General features: G+C 51.3%; 1 protein-coding gene across 2 annotated transcripts in view; it reads left to right on the top strand.

Annotated features, from left to right (window-relative positions):
• Window positions 1-18,687, top strand: part of LMF1 (lipase maturation factor 1) — a 138,898-nt gene that overhangs the window by 113,367 nt on the left and 6,844 nt on the right. For both annotated transcript variants that reach the window (XM_064389860.1, XM_064389861.1), the window contains 4 exons: window positions 4,200-4,362; window positions 7,776-7,929; window positions 10,048-10,231; window positions 18,085-18,197. In XM_064389860.1, coding sequence (XP_064245930.1) covers window positions 4,200-4,362; window positions 7,776-7,929; window positions 10,048-10,231; window positions 18,085-18,197 — 614 coding nt within the window. The remainder of the gene's footprint in view (window positions 1-4,199; window positions 4,363-7,775; window positions 7,930-10,047; window positions 10,232-18,084; window positions 18,198-18,687) is intronic.

Raw genomic sequence — 18,687 nt, forward strand, 5'->3', positions numbered from 1 at the left:
AGCCAACAGCACAGCCCCTCCGTGTAACTGTTTGGGGTTTTGACAGTTTTATAACCCTAAATTTGCACCTTCTGGAGAACGGTGACAGTTAATGATTCATTGCCGTGCTGGAATTTTTCTTATGATGTCTTAATATCCAAGCATGGAGCAGAGCTCAGCAGAGAGGGAAAATAAAAACCAGGAGCAAAACGGTTTGGGAAAAAAAAATCCCTCCCTGTGAGGGTGGCACAGGGTGCCCAGAGCAGCTGGGGCTGCCCCTGGATCCCTGGGAGTGTCCAGGGCCAGGCTGGATGGAGCTTGGAGCACCCTGGGATGGTGGAAGGTGTCCCTGGCACAGGGGGGAGATTTTGAGTTCCTCCAGCCCATAATCTGTGGGAACTCCAGTAGGTGGCTCCTGTAGGAACAAATTAAAAACCAGTTTGGAGTGAGACACTTCCATTGCTGCATGTTCAGATCAAACCTAAATGTGGGACAGCAATGGAAAGGATTTGGACCTGGGACTGCCAAAACCTGACAGTGCAATCTGTAACTCATCAAAGCCTGGCCCAGATCAAGGACAGGTTTTAGTGAGGACTGTGCATTTCTGTGCCCATGGTTGCTTTATTCCTCAGCAGAAGCTGACCTGCTCCTTTTCTCCTGGTGCTTCCAGTAGTTCTCTGAATTTCTGTGGGATTCACAAAACCATCTCCTGTCTAGACGGGTGATTATTTATTTACCTGTTTTTCTCTGCACTGCACAGCAGAGATTAAATCCTCATGCAAATATTCAGTTAAGGAGTTAACAAGAAATTAAATTCATAATGGGGGGAAATTAAAAATTATTGTTCCTGCTATTTAATGGGATTTTTGTTTGTATGTGCCTATGATAAATTTTTGGGGAAAACTACATATGTTAATATTTTTCTAGGAATAGTTTGACAAATACATTCCAGTGCAGAGACTCTACTTTGACTTTTAGACTCTACTTTGGGGCAGCAGGAAGAACTGGATGGTTCTTGATGTTTCCTTTTTCCCTTTAAATGATTTATAATCCTTCCAGATATCCCAATTTTGACTTTAATGTGCCAATGGCTCGATATCAGGCAGCCCCAGTGAGGTGACCCTGTCCTCATGCTGTGGACAAGCTCCAGGTAGCCCTCACCTGTGCTTAAGAGTTTCCAGCTTGTTTTTGTGCCTTCTGGACAAATATCCAGCGTGTGCCAGGGAATTTGAGCTTCCTCTGCCTACTGGATGTTTGTAGCAATCTGGGATTTCAAAAAAAACCCCAAAAAATACAAAGCCCAGCCAAACAAAGAAGCCCAACCTGTAAAAAAATAAAGGCTGGAGGTGCCCATTTTCTGACAGAGGGGTTTGGTAACGGGGCAGGGGACAGAAATGTGAGGAATAATTGGTTTTGGGCCTAGAACCAGGAAAACTACTTTTCCAAATTAATCCAGCGAGAGCCATGAATCCACTGTATTTCATATCACACTTCATAAAACTCCAGTCATAATCCATAAAAGTGACATTATTAGATTAAAACCCTCAGTTCCTCCTAGAAGGAGCTCGCTCATTAGACATGCTGTAGTTTTATAACCTCAAAGTTCCTCCCCAATTACCATGATTAATACTGGGCTTTAATAAAAAATTTCTCCCGATCACCACAGGGGTTGATCCCATCTGGTTGGTGTAATTGGGAGTTTCAATATTGTCCAGCCAGGGAAGGACACTCTGGGAGCACAAATCAAGGCTGAGGATGGGTGGGGATGGAGGTCTGGAGACCCAGCTGGCTTTTGGTGGTGGTTGGAGCATGGAAGAGTCCAGGTGATGTGAGCCAAAGGCTGGGATTGCTGGGGGACTGGGGATGAATTCTCCTTCCTCTGATGAAGGATTAGGGAAGCTCCCCGTGCTCTTCCAGCAGGGATCTGCCCTGGGAAATCCATCCCAAACTGAACATCCCAACTGGAGCCAGCACAGTTCTGCTCTGAGGGAGCAGCACGTGGAAGCTCCGGAGGAAAAACAGGATTTGGGGAGAAATATGTGCTGCTTGCTGAGGCTGGATGGCAGTGGATCCCTAAATCCTGGCAGGTGCTGCTCCTGTGGGGTCCTGGGAGACTCCAGGTTCAGCTTCACCCTTGGTGCCGTGGACACGTCCATCCCTCTGCTCTGCTCTGGGGACCTGGAGCACTGCCACCAGCGTGAGGATGTGGAGCTGCTGGAGCCAATCCAGAGGAGGCCACAGGGATGCTCTGAGGGCTGGAGCTCCTCTGGAGCCAGCCTGGGAGAGCTGGGGCTGCTCACCTGGAGAGGAGAAGCTCCAGGGACACCTCAGAGCCCTTCCAGGGCATAAAGGGGCTCCAGGAGAGCTGGAGAGGGGCTGGGGACAAGGGATGGAGGGACAGGACACAGGGAATGGCTTGACATTAACAGAGATCAGGGCTAGCGGGACATTGGACAGGAATTGTTCCCTGGGAGGGTGGCACAGATTCCCAGAGCAGCTGGGGCTGCCCCTGCATCCCTGGCAGTGCCCAGGGCCAGGCTGGACAGGGCTTGGAGCACCCTGGGACAGTGGAAGGGGTTTGGGGTGTTTAAGGTCCCTTCCCACCCAAACCATTCCATGACGATGATGATGATGATGAAACAACACAAAACTCACTCTGGATGGCCACAAAGCCGCTTGCTGAGACCAGCATGTTTGAAAACGCTGTCACCACCCTCAGCATGTTTAAAAGTCCCGGTTTTTGGCTTTGCAGCAGGAATTCCTTTGAGGTCTGTCCTTGCAGATCCGAGGGGTCCGTGGTTCCATCCACCCCCGGGTGAGCAGGAGCTGGTGTGAGCTCCGAGCCTCAGCCAGAAGCACTGAAATTAAAAATGTGTCGGCTCCGCAGTTCCACCCCAGCCCAGAGAACGCCAAACTCGTGTTATTTTTGAATCCCCTGATTTTTCAGGGCTGCTGGAAACAAGAGCTCCTGCTCCTGACTTCCAAGCAATAAAGCGAGGTGAATCACTCCTGAAAAAAGCCCTCCCGTGGACCACCCAGGGGCTCCTGCAGAGCTGGGAACCAGAAGTGGCAAAGCACAGAAGGATTTTCCTAACACAACTGCAACTGCACGAGGCAAAATCACCTCGGAACGGGAGCAGAGTGAGAGGTGTGATAATGAAGCCAGGCTGATTAATATGCATCGAGCTAAATCACATTCAGGTCACAGAGCAAGCCCCAAACCTCGACTGTAACATGTTCCCCTCCAGGACCCAACACGTGTCTGGAATTCAGATAGAAATCGCTTATTTCCCCCCTCATAATTATCCAACTCAGCATAAAGTATTATTTTTTTAACTAAATAATAGTTAGGATTTTTGTTCCTTGCTGTGATTGGTCAGAGCTCTCCTTTTTTTAACAATCTCTGACTTTCTGAAGGGTCCTGCTGGGGTTTTAAAACTTGTAACTTGCAAATCACCATGTCAGAAACCATGGTGCCAATCATATAAAATATGAAATCACACGTTCTTAGCATTTATTTGTTGTCATTTTTAATGAGAAAACATGGATTTTTTTCAACAGAACAGTGGCTGAAAGTCCTCAGGCTGAAACTGTCCCTGTGTTCTTGATGTTTGTACTGTGGAGTGGTATTTTGGGAGACCACATGCAAGATATTCCCCTAAACATCCAATAAAAGCTAAAATTAAAACAAAATAACGCCTCTTAAAATGCACGCTTCTATATTTAATGCTGCTCTTTAATTAGAAGCTCCAAGGTTTCCTCCTAAAGGGTTGCAGGAGTGTTGCTGTCACAGATCCCTTGGAATAAGCAGGAATTGGGTGATTCCTGTGGGACATTAAGTCACTTTGGAAATCAAGGCACTGGAAATTGAGGCACTGTGGAAATCAAGTCACTGGAAATCAAGTCACTTTGGAATCAAGTCACTGGAAATCAAGTCACTGGAAATCAAGTCACTGTGGAAATCGAGTCACTTTGGAAATTAATTGCTATGGAAATGGAGTCACTCTATGCCCTGGCTGATCCCTCCTGCTGGAAGCACAGGCAGAGCTCCCGTGTGAACCAGAGCTGGTCCACATTTGGAATCCTTGGGCTGGGGCCTGGGCTCCAGGAAGGCTTTTCCATCCCGGAATGTCCGCGCTCGGATGCTCCACCCCCTCACCGTGCATTTTATCTGCATTTTACAACATCCAACGCTCTCTGCCTCCTTGTTCCCCATCCAGGTGCTCCTGATCATAAGTGGGAACCTGAGTTTCCTGAACTGGCTGACCATGGTGCCCAGCCTGGCGTGCTTTGACGACGCCAGCCTGGGGCTGCTCTTCGGTTCGCGGCTGCGGGAGCGGGCGGCGCGGCTGCAGCTCCCGGCGGGACAGAGGCTTTCCCTGGGTGAGTTATCCCCTAGAGGAGAAAGGTGGGATTTGGGTGTGCAAAGCTCTCAGTCCAAAGCAAAGCTCTGCTGCTCTGTGGGCAGAGACCTCGTGATGGTTGTGGGTCTGCAGGGACACTGCCATGGGGACACTGTTTGTGGGACATGTCCTCTGCAGGACCAATGTCACAGCGAGTCCAGGCAGCTCCAACTCTTAAGTCAATCCTTGCTCTGCCCCCAGTGACTCGAACTCAAAATAAGTTTGGGGAGTTGCATGATTTCACTTACTTTTTTAATTTTTTTTAATTAATTTTGACTGTTTAAAGTCAAGGATAAAACGCCCAGTGGGACTTGAGGTGGGGTTGGAAGTTGGGTTCTTGCATTTGCTCTCCTCACTTGCTCTCCTTCAAGACATGGTGAAGAGAAGGTTCCAGAGAGAACTTGGAGCCCTTTCCAGTTCCTAAAGGGAAATGGAGAGGGGGAACTGGAGAGGGACTTGGGACGAGGGATGGAGAGACAGGACACAGGGAATGGCTGCAAACTGACGGGGCTGGATGGGATACTGGGAAGGAATTCCTGCTGGGAGGGTGGGCAGGCCCTGGCACGGATTCCCAGAGCAGCTGTGGCTGCCCCTGCATCCCTGGAGGTGCCCTAGGCCAGCTTGGACAGGGTTTGGAGCAGCCTGGGCTGGTGGAAGGAGCAGCTGCTGGTGGCCACCTCTGGTAGCGTGGCCACCATCGTGGTGGGGAGAGAATTCCCCAAACCAGGGAGGAGGAGAACTCCTGCTCATCCCGTGGATGTGAAAAAACAAACACAGAGGGGTTGTAACTGGAAAAAAAGCTTGAGGTGGCTGATTCCCCCTTGCAGAGGCGCTTTCCAGGCTGCCCTGATCCAGGAGAAGCAGCGCTGGGATGTTTCTCATGAGGCTGCGGAACAGATGGAGAGTGGTGTGTGCAGCATTTTTATAAACCGCATATAAGCAACAAATTGCCTGTAATATCAACAACAATCACAGCTGCTGGGGTTAAATATCCCAAACATCTGTCAGAGGAAGGAAAAATGTCAACAAGAGGCAGCATCTGTCTCCAGTCTTTTCTACCAAGAAGCAGCTCATTAACCAAAAATGGGAGGTCCAGCCATGCAACTTTGTTAAGTTTTGTCTTTTATTTCACATATTTTGCTGGAATAAATCTTTATCAGCTTTTCCCCTCCTGGAGCTTTGCTGTAGAGGCTGTGAAAGTCTCAAACTTTCCTCCCAGCTCCATTTATGCCTCCAATCCCAAACAACACTGAGGCTGCACCTTGTTTTTGGGAGGAGAAGCCAAAGGGAGTCACTGTGAGGGGGAGGCAGATCCTGTTTTGAGGAACTTGCACCTTTTCTGTGATGTTCTCCAGAAAGGCTGACCGAGCCAGGGTGTCCAGGCAAGGGGAATGCCCATCCCACTCGGGGTGGAGCTGTGTCCCACCCTCAGGAGGCGTGGGGTGTCTGTAACATCCCAGGAATTGGAATTCCTGCGTGTTTTCTCTGCTCGGGAAGCTGGGGCTGCTGAGCTGGTGCTGATGGGTGCCAAGAGAGTCCTGGGCCACCAGAGCAGAAGACACGAGGGCCCCCAGCCATATCCAGATTTTCTGAGGCCAATCCTTGAAGTGTTTGATTCCTTCCGAGGCCTCCACCTCCCATCCAGATCCCGCTGGCTCCTGTCCCCATATTTTGCTCCATCTAGGTTATTTTTTTCCTTGAATTAACCCCTTTTTCTCTGATTGAGTGGCTGTGACCCAAGGGCCTGGAGACAGGAGGAGAATTGCTCCTGCTGAAGGATGAGCAGTCCCTGCATGGCCATGGAGCCAGGGGAGGCTCTGTGCCTGTACCTGCTCTTGAATTACAGGAGAAGAAGTTCAGCCCATCTAAAAAAAACCCCAAAAATGCCCCAAAGCCTCGTACCCAGGGGGTGAGGGAAGGCCTGATTCAAATGGCTCTCCAGAAATGTTCTCAGACTAAACAATTATTAATAGCTTCTGAGAGAGGTTCAAATAAACATCCCTCTCCTGCAGAGATAAGGGGAAAGCTCCACGCAATTGCTTTGAATCTGATCCTTTGGCTGTTAATGTTAAATAAATTGAAAAGGGCCATGAGGGAAGGAGCCCCTGGGGGGTCACCTCTGCTTATTTGTCTGATCGTGGCCTGGGATCCAGCCCAGCCCCGTGCTGCTCCTGCAAACCCCATCCCAGAGCCCTGGCACAGCAACACACGTCTCCTCCAGGAGCGCTGGGGAATTGGGATTTTGTAGGAAAAGCCCCGAGGATGGGAGAGCTTGGGGCGGCAGGAGGAGGCAGGAGCGGCCCCAAAGCAGGAGGCTGATCCCGAGCAAGGTGCAGGTGCCAGCTGTGGTTTTTCCCCTGTATTAAAGGCATGATTGATGGCACATTTCAGACATTTTTCCTTTCAGCCCTTGCTCAGACTGTTTAGAGGAAGGCAGATCCCAGCAGCGATAGCGGCCTGGGGCAAGGCCGGGGTGGGCACGGCGGGGCCGGCACGGGGGCCTGGGATGGGGATGGGGATTGGGAATGGGGATAGGGAAATGGGGATGGGAATGGGAGTGGGGAAATTGGGATGGGAATGGGGATGGGAGTGGGGAAATGGGGATGGGAATGGGAGTGGGGAAATTGGGATGGGGATGGGAGTGGGGATGGGGAAATGGGGATTGGGAATGGGGATGGGGATGGGGATGGGAATGGGAGTGGGAATGGAAACGGGGATGGGAATGGGGATAGGGATGGGGATGGGGATGTGCTGGAACCCTGGCTGCTGAGAATTTCAGGCTTTCTGCCAGGTACTGAACCCCAGGAGAACACTGCATTGACCTGAGGCCATGGAGATGCTTCCAAAATGGAATGACAGAACTGGGATTGTGGGTGTGGAGTTAGGACAGAAGTGTGTAATGTCAGAGGGTGGGAAACTGCGAGTTTAAGGGTTTAGAATGTAGCAATATATCTATAAAGCAAGATGGAGGTTTTAGGGCAGAGGCTGGTCCTTCTTCACCTTCTTCTCCACGGGTTTGGGTGGTTTGTGCAGTTGGATAAAAAAGTTCACATTGTGGGCATGGATGGTTGTTTATTGGGTTAGAAGTGAAAATAATTCAGGTGTCGTTTCTTAATTGGACAGTTCATCCTTAAAAGGCCTTGTAGAGAGAGATGGGCTCCATTTTTAGTTTGTTAGAGTGAAGTGCTGTAGAACTCAGGGTTTGTGAAACTGTGACATGGATAAGAACTGACAAACATCCAAGTCCCAACAAGAAATACTGACTCGTGCATTCAATCCCAACCTTGGCAAAAAGAAGCAAAGACTCAGCAGGAATGGGAATGGGAATGGGGATGTGGATGGGAGCAGGGCAGTGAAATCACCTGCCTGTGCTCTGGTTTGGTGTCCCCACAGGCTCCTGTGTCCGCAGAGTGCTGAACATCTCCTTGGGGCTCCTCATCACCTACCTGAGCATCCCGGTGGTGCTGAACCTGCTCAACTCCAGACAGGTCATGAACACCTCCTTCAACTCCCTCAGGATCGTCAACACCTACGGAGCCTTTGGGAGGTACCTTTGGGCCTTTAGTGGCACATCCCAGAGCTCCCTCCGGGGTATTGCAGAGCCAGACCTGCTGTGTGCCTTAAACCTAAAGGGAAATCCTTCCAGTAGGCCTGGAACATGGAAGAGATGGAGAAATGGAGCAGGTTTCTTTCCCTGTGAAATACAGTGTATGATATATCTGTTTATGAGAGAGATGGAGAAAAGGAACAGGTTTCTTTCCCACTACATTCCAATGTATGGATTATCTGTTTATGAGAGAGGTGGAGAAAAGGGGCATGTTCCTTTCCCACTACATTGCAATTTATGGATTATCTGTTTAGGAGAAATAAGGAGAAAAGGAACAGGTTTCTTTCCTACTAAATTCCAATTTATGGATTATCTGTTTATGAGAAACAAGGAGAAAAGGAACAGGTTTCTTTCCCACTGAATTTATTTTCTCTGAGCTCTCTATGAGTCAGCTCATTCCATCGACTTAGCAAATGTAAGAGCAGGATGAAAATATCCATAGGAGCAGGATGAAAATATCCATAGGAGAGTTCATCCAGGATATCTTCACCATCCCCAGCCCTCTTTATTTCTGGTGAGCTTCTCTTCCCCTGCACTCTTTGCTCTCCCTCCTGGAAGCATCCACAGCAGCTCTTGGTAAGATTTTTCCAGCGAGTGGCTTGGGAAATTCATTGTATATCCATATAAATATCACTATAATATAAATATAATCATAAATATAATATATTTTGCAGAAGGTGAAGCAGTTTGGCTGTTAAAGGTCTGGCCTCCCCAGTGAAGGGGAGGAACGAGTCCCACCACAAGCACTGGAGATGCTGAGGACACATCAAATTAATATAATTTTTCCTCAGTTTTTCAAATAGCAGAAATTTATGTGGACAGAAAAAAACTAGAAAAAATATTAAAAACATCAACACTTGTGGGGAAATGCCAAAATTTCCTCTTTTTTTTTGAGAGACAGAGAGAGAAATAAGCCTCGAAATTCTTTGAAGGCTGGAGTGGTGAAGCTCCAGGAGATTGTTTTCTTTGGGTTGTTGTCCTTTTTCTCCTCCAGCCTTTGGTTTCCATTTCAGCAGTTACCAGACCCTACAGAGCATGTGCTGAAATATGTTGGTAATTCCAGCCTGTGTAAACCAATAAAAAGAGGATTGCAGCTTCTAATGAAGCTGGGATGATGTGAAAGCTGACAGGTTTGGGATCACACAGTAGGAGCAGCCTTTTATTGGTAATTTGGTGTCCCTGATTTACAGGGTGTTCCTGAGCCTTGGGCAGCTGGCCACGGCTCAGAGCTCAGCCCAGGGGATGAAATGGAACTTGGCTGGAGAATGCACAGAGCTCCTCAATGGAGGCAACAATTAAAAGAGGAGATGCTCAGCATTCCTTAGGTTGGGAGCATCTCTCCCTGGGAGCCATCAGGGCAGGAGGTGGAGGTTGTGTGTTCCCAAATTTTCAGTTTCTTGGGCTGGAGGAGGCAAAATCGAAGTAGAAAAAAAATCCAAAGGGTGTTGGAGCTGCAGAGCTCTGCCAAGCAGGTTTCTGTAGCTCTGTGCTCAGTGTGGAGAGCAGCTCCTGGGGCAGGGGGGTGTCTCTGGCAGCTCAGGAGGACTCCAGGGTGGTGTTTCCATGCAGTTTGCCATTCCCACTGCTCCATGCTGAGCCACGTGGGAGTACTCACCAGCAGCTCTGATCCACAGCCCCACCTGTCCTGCAGGAATCATCTTTATGGATCCCAGCTGGCCCTTGGGGCAGCAGCTGCACGTGGTGAAAGGAAGAGCTTGGAATTTCACTTTGCTGCTGGAGAGAGAGAGGTCCCAGGATCCAGAGGTTCTCTGGATCCAACTGTGCCTCCAGGCCAGTGACTCGTGGGCTCTCAAGAACCAGAGCTTTAGCTGAGATATGGGGAGAAATCCTTCTCCCTCCTTCCTGGCACAGATTCCCAGAGCAGCTGTGGCTGCCCCTGCATCCCTGGCAGTGTCCATGGACAGGGCTTGGAGCAGCCTGGCACAGTGGAAGGTGTTGGGGTTGGAACTGGATGGGCTTTTCCCACCCAAACCTTTCTGTGATTTTATGATTTTCCACGATTTGAGCCAAATAACAACAGCCTGCTGCACCCCACAGCATCACCAAGGAGAGGACAGAAGTCATCCTTCAGGGGACATCCAGCCCGGATCCCAATGACCCCACAGCAGTCTGGGAGGAGTTTGAGTTCAAGTGCAAGCCCGGGGACCTGAGGAGGAGGCCGTGCCTCATCTCCCCCTACCACTATCGCCTCGACTGGCTCATGTGGTTTGCTGCCTTCCAGGTGGGTGCCTCTGAAAGCCTGGGCCTTCCTTGAGCAGGAAAAACCAATTACATGGATTTACTACGTGTTGGGATCACAGGGGAGTGTTGGAAGCAGTGGCTGAGTTAATTATGTTTAAAAAAAAAAAACCAAGAACAAAGGTTGTGTTCCTAAAGGACTGTGCTACTGTAATGAAACTCTTGGCAATTTTGTGTGAGGGTTTTTTTTAAAGGTTTCTTAGCAATACCAAGAATCCCTGTTGGGGACAGCAGCTCCCATTCCCCACCTGCCCACACATGGACATTGGGCCCTCCAAATACTTTCCCCACGTGATATCACAAACAGGTGACAGCCAGAAATTAAATAAGGGGGGGAAGTTGAACGTTAATTCTTGTTTAGCTTATTTTGCAAATCTTACCCATGTGACATGAGCTGGGTTTTCCAGAACTGACTGACAGCAGTGGCATGAGGAAAACCCATCTCAGAGTACCCCAGGCTTTTCTCCTTGTCCCTGCATCCTCTCCTGGAATTTCTTCTTCCCTCTGCCACGAGCTCCTGGATTTGCTGTCCCTGTGGCATTTTCATTTCAGAGCCTTTGGGATTCCTGGGCCCTGACATCAGCCGTGGTTTGATATTTACCCTGCTGGTCTGTGTGTGCTGGAATTTCATTTAATCTGCATTAGGGCTGCTGATCCCTCAGGAAAACCACAGCCAAGGTCCAAACTGCAGCCAGGAGCAGGGCCTGGAATTAGGGAAAGGTGCAGGGGGTGGATGGAGCTGGGGGTGGAAGTCAGGCTGTGTTTTGGGGGGAGAAATCAGCTCCCCCAGGTTGTGTCTGAGGTGTGGAAAAGGCTCTGCCCAGGGCAGAAATGTCCTGGAGGTTTCAGATAAAAGGGATCTGAGGTTTAAAGCTGAAGGATGAGACACAAGTGCTGCTGTGCAGGGCAGAGTGTGGCTGTGCCGAGGGGTCTGGTGTACCTGGGAGGAGGCAGAGGAAATAACCCAGCCTCTTTGCATCCTTACTGTTAAATTCAATATTGTTAGTGTTTAATTCCTTATTATTAGTGTTTAATTAATTATTATTACTGTGTAATTCACTGTGTTTATTTCATTATTATTCGTGTTTAATCCATTTTTTTTAGTGTTTAATTCACTGAAAGCTTCCCCCAAGTGTTCCCATTGGAACCCTTGGAGTGCTGGTCTCTCAAGGTGTGTCCACAGCAGCTAATTAGCAGCAATTAGTGTGGAAGGTCTCTTTGCTCTGGCTGAAAAGTGGGAATGGAGATAACTGTGGTGGAGAACAGTGGGAACGGGGATAACTGTGGTGGAGAACAGTGGGAATGGGGATAACTGTGGTGGAGAACAGTGGAAATGGAGATAACTGTTGTGGAGAACAGTGGGAATGGGGATAACTGTTGTGGAGAACAGTGGGAATGGGGATAACTGTGGTGGAGAACAGTGGGAATGGGGATAACTGTGGTGGAGAACAGTGGGAATGGGGATAACTGTGGTGGAGAACAGTGGGAATGGGGATAACTGTGGTGGAGAACAGTGGGAATGGGGATAACTGTGGTGGAGAACAGTGGGAATGGGGATAACTGTTGTGGAGAACAGTGGGAATGGGGATAACTGTGGTGGAGAACAGTGGGAATGGGGATAACTGTGGTGGAGAACAGTGGGAATGGGGGTAACTCTGGTGGAGAGCAGTGGGAAGGCGAGCTGCCCGGGCAGGGCAGGGAGCTGGGATGCTCAGGCATGTAAATACCTGCTTAAGCATGGAAATAAATCCCGTTTGGAATGGCCACTGCTCGGCTGGAGCACTGAGAGCTGCAGATCCGCTGCCAGCTGCCTCCCTGGGCTGCTTGTCCTGCACAGCCACAGAAATCCCTGGTGTTGTTTGGACCTTGAGTCCCCCAGAGCAGCAGAAAGGAGGAGAAGCAGGAGCTGAAAGCCCAGGAGGAGCTTGTGAAGCCAGAGGAGTTGTGCAAAACCCGTGTGGGAGTTTACAGAGTCCACAAACGAGCGAGCTCAGCCTCTGGATTCGATTTAATTTGTTTCCAGAAGTTCTGGGATGTGTCTCTGGCACCACTCTCCCGTTCCCCCAGGGCTGTCTGCACCTCCCTGGCAGTGGCCGGGGACAGGGCTGACATTCCCAGCTCTGACAGGCTGTGGAAAAGCCCTGGGCTTGAGGGAAGGATATTTCCCATCCCTTGTGCTTCTCCTGACAGGCTCCTCTTTGCACCTTTTGTTGTCATTCCTCTCCTGTCCTTTCCAGCCTTCTGATGGATCCTTTTATTTCTATTTCTTTTAGTATAGTTTCAGTGTAGCATTTTAATATCATATATATCATAATGTAATAAATCAGGCTCCTGAAACATGGAGTCAAGGTTCTCCTCTCTTCCCTCAAACACAACCATACCAGAGAGTGATGGAAACTTCAGGTAATGCATGAGCTGGAAGAGCTGAGGAAAAGAAACCCCATTTCTGGAGAAGGCAGGTTCATCTTCTTGTCAGATATTTCCTTTGAGCCTCCTGTTATCTCAGCCTTGCAGCCAGAAGGTGCTCAGAGGGAAAATCTGCCCGGGGGAGGAGGCGTGGGTGTCATCATCATCCCTCAGTGCTCCCTGCACCCAGCTCAGCCTTCTCCATTCCTTCCTTCCCCCTCTCACACGCGGGCTCAGCTCAGCTCAGTTCCCTGCAGCGTTCTGCTCCCTGTGCACAGGGGAGTTTTTATTTCCTCCTTTTCCCTGGGATCATTGTCTCCCATGCAGAATCCCAGGCAGCCTCACCTCGTGAAGCAGCAGCAGTGCCAGGGAAGTGGCCAGAATGCCAAAGCAGATAAATCCAGAGGGAGACCTTGGCCTGGGGAGAGGTTCCTGCCCAGTGCCCTGCCAGGCCCCACCCTGGAACAAAGGGACTTTTCTTCCCCGAGCAGAGGTGACACAGGAGCTGTGCCAGGTGTGGCCTTTCCCTGCAGAGCTGGCATCCAGGAGCTGATTCCCAACGTCTTGCTCTGCTCTCTCATGCAGCCTTTTATTCCTGCCCCCTTCAGGAATCCTGCTTTCCCAAGGATTTTCTGCTGGGATAGATTGAGGGGTGGCTTTTAGTGAGTAATGCACACTGGGCTGGAGACGTGGCTTTGGGAAACTCCCAGATAAAAGGGATGAAATTAGGAAAAAATTCTTCCCTGTGAGGGTGGGGAGGGGCTGGGATGGAATTCCCAGAGAAGCTGTGGCTGCCCCTGGGGCAGTGGAAGGTGTCCCTGCCTTGGCAGGGGTGACACTGGATGGCTTTTAGGGTCCCTCCAAGCCAAACCATTCCAGGATTCCATGGGGTTTTGAAGATGATAGAATGGCCCTTCCTAGGACAGCAGGATGGTAGCAAGTGATGGTGAGCTGGAATTCCATAAAACAACAAAAGGTGCCACTAACTGTGGCCTCCTTTCTGGCAGGGATTGTTCCTCCTGACAGCTCACACCCCCTGAGCAGCAATTGAACTACAGCAGGGTGGCTATGGGGTGAGAATGCCCAGAATTCCATGGTGGAATTCCCGAGTTACATCCACAGTGGCTCAGCTGTGACACAAAACCAGCCCCTCACACCTTAACAGGAGAAATGGAACCTGCCCTGCCCCTCTGGCAGCCACTGACTCCAACCTGAAACCACTCAGGGCTCCCAAGCACGTGAAATAATAACCCTGGGCTCCCGTGCCAAGTTTCCAGCTGTTCCCACATGTGCATCCCATCCTGACCTCCTCCTGTGCCCGTGCCAGCCCCGAGATTCCATAAAACACCACGCTAATCCCCAGCCCTTTTTCATTAAATGACCAATTAAAGCTCAAGGAAAACCCTCCTTATTATTATTATTTCAGTTGGGAACATGTTCCCTGTAGCGCCGGGGGGGCTTTTTGGGTTTTTTTTTGGGATGATAACGTTCCCTTGGCTTTGTTATCAGCGGGGTTTGGTTGCTACTGTGGCTGCTTGGCTCTGGCTCCTCGCTGGTGCCTGCCTCAGCAGAGCTGTGGGTTTCAGTCCTGCACAGTTGTTAAATTCTCCTGGACACCAGTGAATGTGTTCAAGGTGAGAACTCCGTGTTTATTCCCTGGGAAGGTCGGAGTGGGGAGGTCAGGGAGTGCCAGCAGCTGCAGGGGAGGGGGGCAGTGCTGCTCAGCTCCTCACGTGTGGTTGGGGGAAGGAGCAAACCCCTTCCCAAAGAGGCATTTGGGGTGAGGCTGGCGTGGAAAGAGGGGAGGAGGTTTCTGCCTGAGCTCTGCACGAGGCTGAAACCTATCAGGAATTCAAAGCTTAGCACAAAAAGTGCCCCAAGATCTTTGTTGGTCCCTCTGCTGTACCTGAAACAGGAGTTTGGGAGGTTCTGGGTGCTGGGCCCAGCTGTAGGGACAGCTGAGGGTGATGTGGCTGGAGAGCTGCCCCTCACATTTCCATGGGGTGTCCTTGGGGTGAATCTGCCTTCTCCAGAAATGGGGTTTCTTTCCCTCAGCTCTTCCAGCTCATGCATTACCTGAAGTTTCCATCACTCTCTGTTACCACCCAGAGCAGATCCCTGCTGCTGGAGGCTCTCTCTGCTCTCAGGAAAGCAGCTGAAGGTTTTTTAGAAATATCCTCATCTCTGGAAAACACACATTGATCCCAGAGCATCCCCAGCTCTGCTCCACAGCAGGTTTTACATCCACAGACTTTTGGAGCAGCTTCAAGAACGATCCAACAAACACTGGGCTTTAAATGCAGTCTGAGGGCAGCAGTATTTTGTGATTTTGGAGCAGTAATTCTTTGATGAGCACCAGGAGGGTGCCTTGTGTTGGCCATGCATGAACACAGACAGGCTTTGGCTTCAGGGCTGTTTTTTTGGGACCCCCAGCTCTGCTGTGCTGCCTTTGCACTGGGCTGTCAGTGGGGTTTGTGTGTGTTCAGCTCCCTGGATTGCTTTCTGTGCTAGAACAGCATGGGAACTCCCCAGAGATGAGGAGGGAAGTGTGCTCCTGCCCTGGGGCTGCACTGGGCAGGGTCACACAGGGATGGGCTCCCTGCAGTGCCCGTGCTGTCACTGCTTCCCAGTTATCCCAGTGTGGATGCAGCCCAGGCTCTGTGTGCCCCCAGGAGGGCAGGAGCAGCTGAGGGAGCTGTGGTCCATGTCTGGATGGAGATGGAGATGATGGAGCAGCCCAGGGATCCATCACTGGGCAGGATCACTCCCAGGGAGTTGTGGTCCATGTCTGGATGGAGATGATGGAGATGGAGATGATGGAGGTGGAGCAGCCCAGGGATCCATCACTGTGCAGGATCATTCCCAGGGAGTTGTGGTCCATGTCTGGATGGAGATGGAGATGATGGAGCAGCCAAGGGATCCATCACTGGGCAGGATCACTCCCAGGGAGTTGTGGTCCATGTCTGGATGGAGATGATGGAGATGATGGAGGTGGAGCAGCCCAGGGATCCATCACTGGGCAGGATCACTCCCAGGGAGTTGTGGTCCATGTCTAGATGGAGATGATGGAGATGGAGCACTCAGGGATCCATCACTGGGCAGGATCACTCCCAGGGAGCTGTGGTCCATGTCTGGATGGAGATGGAGATGATGGAGATGGAGATGGAGATGGAGATGGAGATGGAGATGGAGATGGAGATGGAGATGGAGATGGAGATGGAGATGGAGCAGCCCAGGGATCCATCACTGTGCAGAATCACTCCCAGGGAGCTGTGGTCCATGTCTAGATGGAGATGGAGATGATGGAGATGGAGCAGCCCAGGGATCCATCACTGTGCAGGATCACTCCCAGCTGCTTCTCGTGCTCATTGAAGATCCAAACCCCAAAACTGACCCCAAAACAGGCCAACCCACCTCCCTGGATGCTTTTTTCTCCTCTAATTAATGCCCTGGATGGTTCAGGCTCTGCTGCACACTCAGATCCCTCCGTGCTGGCCGTGCAGATCCCGCTGGATCCATGGACAGAGGAGCCCCTTGCAGTGACTCTTCCCCGGGTGCAGCCCGGATCTCCCGGACTCTTTTCCCCTCCTTTTCCAGGGTATCGCTTTCCAGAGTAATGAGTTAAGCAGGGTCGTTAGCACAGCCCGGGGAGGGGGGCGGGGGCTGCACCGCCTGGAAACTTCTCACCGCAGACTTCACTGGGGCCAGACATGTTGTAAATTTTACAAGAAAAACACTTTACAGACCAGAAGTCCAACTCTGGTGAGCGCAGAGCTGCTAATTAACAATTTGGAGACCACGGGAGCCGATCCCACCTTCCTGGAGCCTCCTGGTTCTCAGCCAGGCTTGCAAGGTCTGGGGGCCTCCTGGAGCTCCAGCTCGGGGTCCCTGGTGTTCCCATCTCCATCCTCCTGCTGCTTCCCAGCTGGCACCCAGGAGCTCCCAAACCTCCCAGGCTCTCCTGGAAATGATCTTTAACATCATCCAGAGCACTGGGATGCCCAGGGAGACCCGGAATCCTGAAGGTGTCACTTGTGGTGTTTGATCCCTGCTGTGGCACCTTTTTGGGAGCTCCTCTGTGCCAGCCAGGGATTCCCAGGGTGGCACCACCTTCCCAAATCCCATCCCAGAGGTGTTGGGGGACACAGAGACTGGGAGTGGGTGACCCTTGGGGACACAGCCAGGCCTTGGCAGGGGTGGGGACGGTGCCAGCTCTCCCTGGGACGTGGGTGAGGTTGGTGTGGCACACCCCAGACCATGCCAGGCTCCTGCTTCCAGGGCTCCTGCTGTGCCAGGACCACCACGGCCTCAGTCCCACGGTGGCCTCTGTCCCCTGTCCCCCCCTGAGAGCCCAGGAGTGGCACTGGGGGTTGGTGGAGGGAGCATCCCTGTCTCCATCGTCCATCCCCGACGGATGAGAGCAGATGGAAGGAGCAGGAGGGGGAGAGCCATCCTTTTGAGAAGCTTTTTGGCTGAAATAACTGTGGTTTTCCTCTAAATCCTGATGGGATGGGGTCAGAAACCCTGCGAGGTAGAGCTGCCCCGCTGGGCCCTGGTGTTTTCCATGGTTTCTCTCCCGTTTCCCCTGGCGACAGGAATAACAAAGCGGGCCATGAGGAGCTCTGGCAGCAGCTTTGCCTCGGGCTGAGCTGTGTGAGAGCCCTGCAGGTACAGCTCCCGGCTTTCCCTTTCCCACAGTGTCCCCTGCTGCTGGCACTCCAAAATCCACCCAGGAGCTCGTGCAAAAAAAGCAGGAAAAGGAGAAACCTCGGAAAGACACCGCGGGGAAGTTTTAGGGAGGATGAAGAAGAGCAGGATTCCTGCAGGGAGGGAAATCACAGAATCAGGGAGTGTCTGGAGCTGGAAGGGATCCACAAGGATCATCCAGGCCAGATCTCTGCTTCCTCAGAATGAGCTGAATTCAGAGTCAAACTCTGCTCCAGAAGGGGTTCCATGAGGAAGGAATTTAAAGAGGATGGATCACACAGCAGGAAATAAAGAGGAGACAGGAACTGGGCAGAGAGAAGCCACTTCCTTCTCTTTTCCTTTGGGTAACACGAGGGAACCAACCCAAAGCCTTTTCCCAGGGGAAGGCAATCTGGATTAAAAGGCTGGATGGGTTATCCATGGAAAATGTGCTGTTATGGTTCCCCTGTGGGGCTTGCTGCTAAATCAATGATTTAAATCAGATCTTTGGGGGCAGAATTAGCAAAAACAAACCCAGGGAAGCTCTCCCTGCTCCCTGAGGGTGCCAGGCTCTGTCTGGACCTCAAGGATCCCATGGGACATGTGCTGAAACACTGGGAAATTCACCATTTTCCACCCAAATCCACCAAAATCTCTCCTCGAGGCCAGAAATCTTTCATCCCAGTAAGACCCCAGGAAAATCCCAGCAGTTCCTAACATTTCCATGTCTCCTTCCTCCCCCAGACCTACGAGCAGAACGAATGGATCATCCACCTGGCTGGGAAGCTGCTGGCCCAGGAGGAGGAGACCTTGTCCCTGCTGGCCACAAACCCCTTTGCAGGCAGAGACCCTCCAAGGTGAGCTTGGAGTTATCCCAGGGGAGCCTGGAGTTATCCCAGGGGAGCCTGGAGTTATCCCAGGGGAGCTGGAGGCTCCACCTTGTTCCCATCCTGGCCGTGCACAGGAGGTTCCTGTTGGGGTTGGTGTTGGGTGGGATTTCGGGTGGGATTTAGGGGTTTAGGGTGGCTTTGATGGACACCACAGTGCTGCCAGCTCCTCAGTTCCCCCTGGAGGGTCACAGGGAGCCTTGGGATGAGCCCATTCCCAGCAGATCCATGGAGGGCTCGGTGCTGCTGCTCCTGGCCAGGAATGGTCCCTCCTGCTGAGCTTTCCTGCCCCTCGGCTCTGGGGGCTTTGCCACGTTCTCTTTGTGAGCTCAGGTCAAACCCCACCATCTCCATGGACCTCCTGAGGTGTTTCAAAGACAAAACAGCCCTGCAGGAATTACTGAGTTTGTGGACACTCATCTTGGAATTGTTTGTGTTTTCAAGGAAGAGACAAAGCCAA

Source organism: Passer domesticus, chromosome 15, assembly GCF_036417665.1.
Source record: "Passer domesticus isolate bPasDom1 chromosome 15, bPasDom1.hap1, whole genome shotgun sequence".
NCBI classification, from domain to species: domain Eukaryota; kingdom Metazoa; phylum Chordata; class Aves; order Passeriformes; family Passeridae; genus Passer; species Passer domesticus.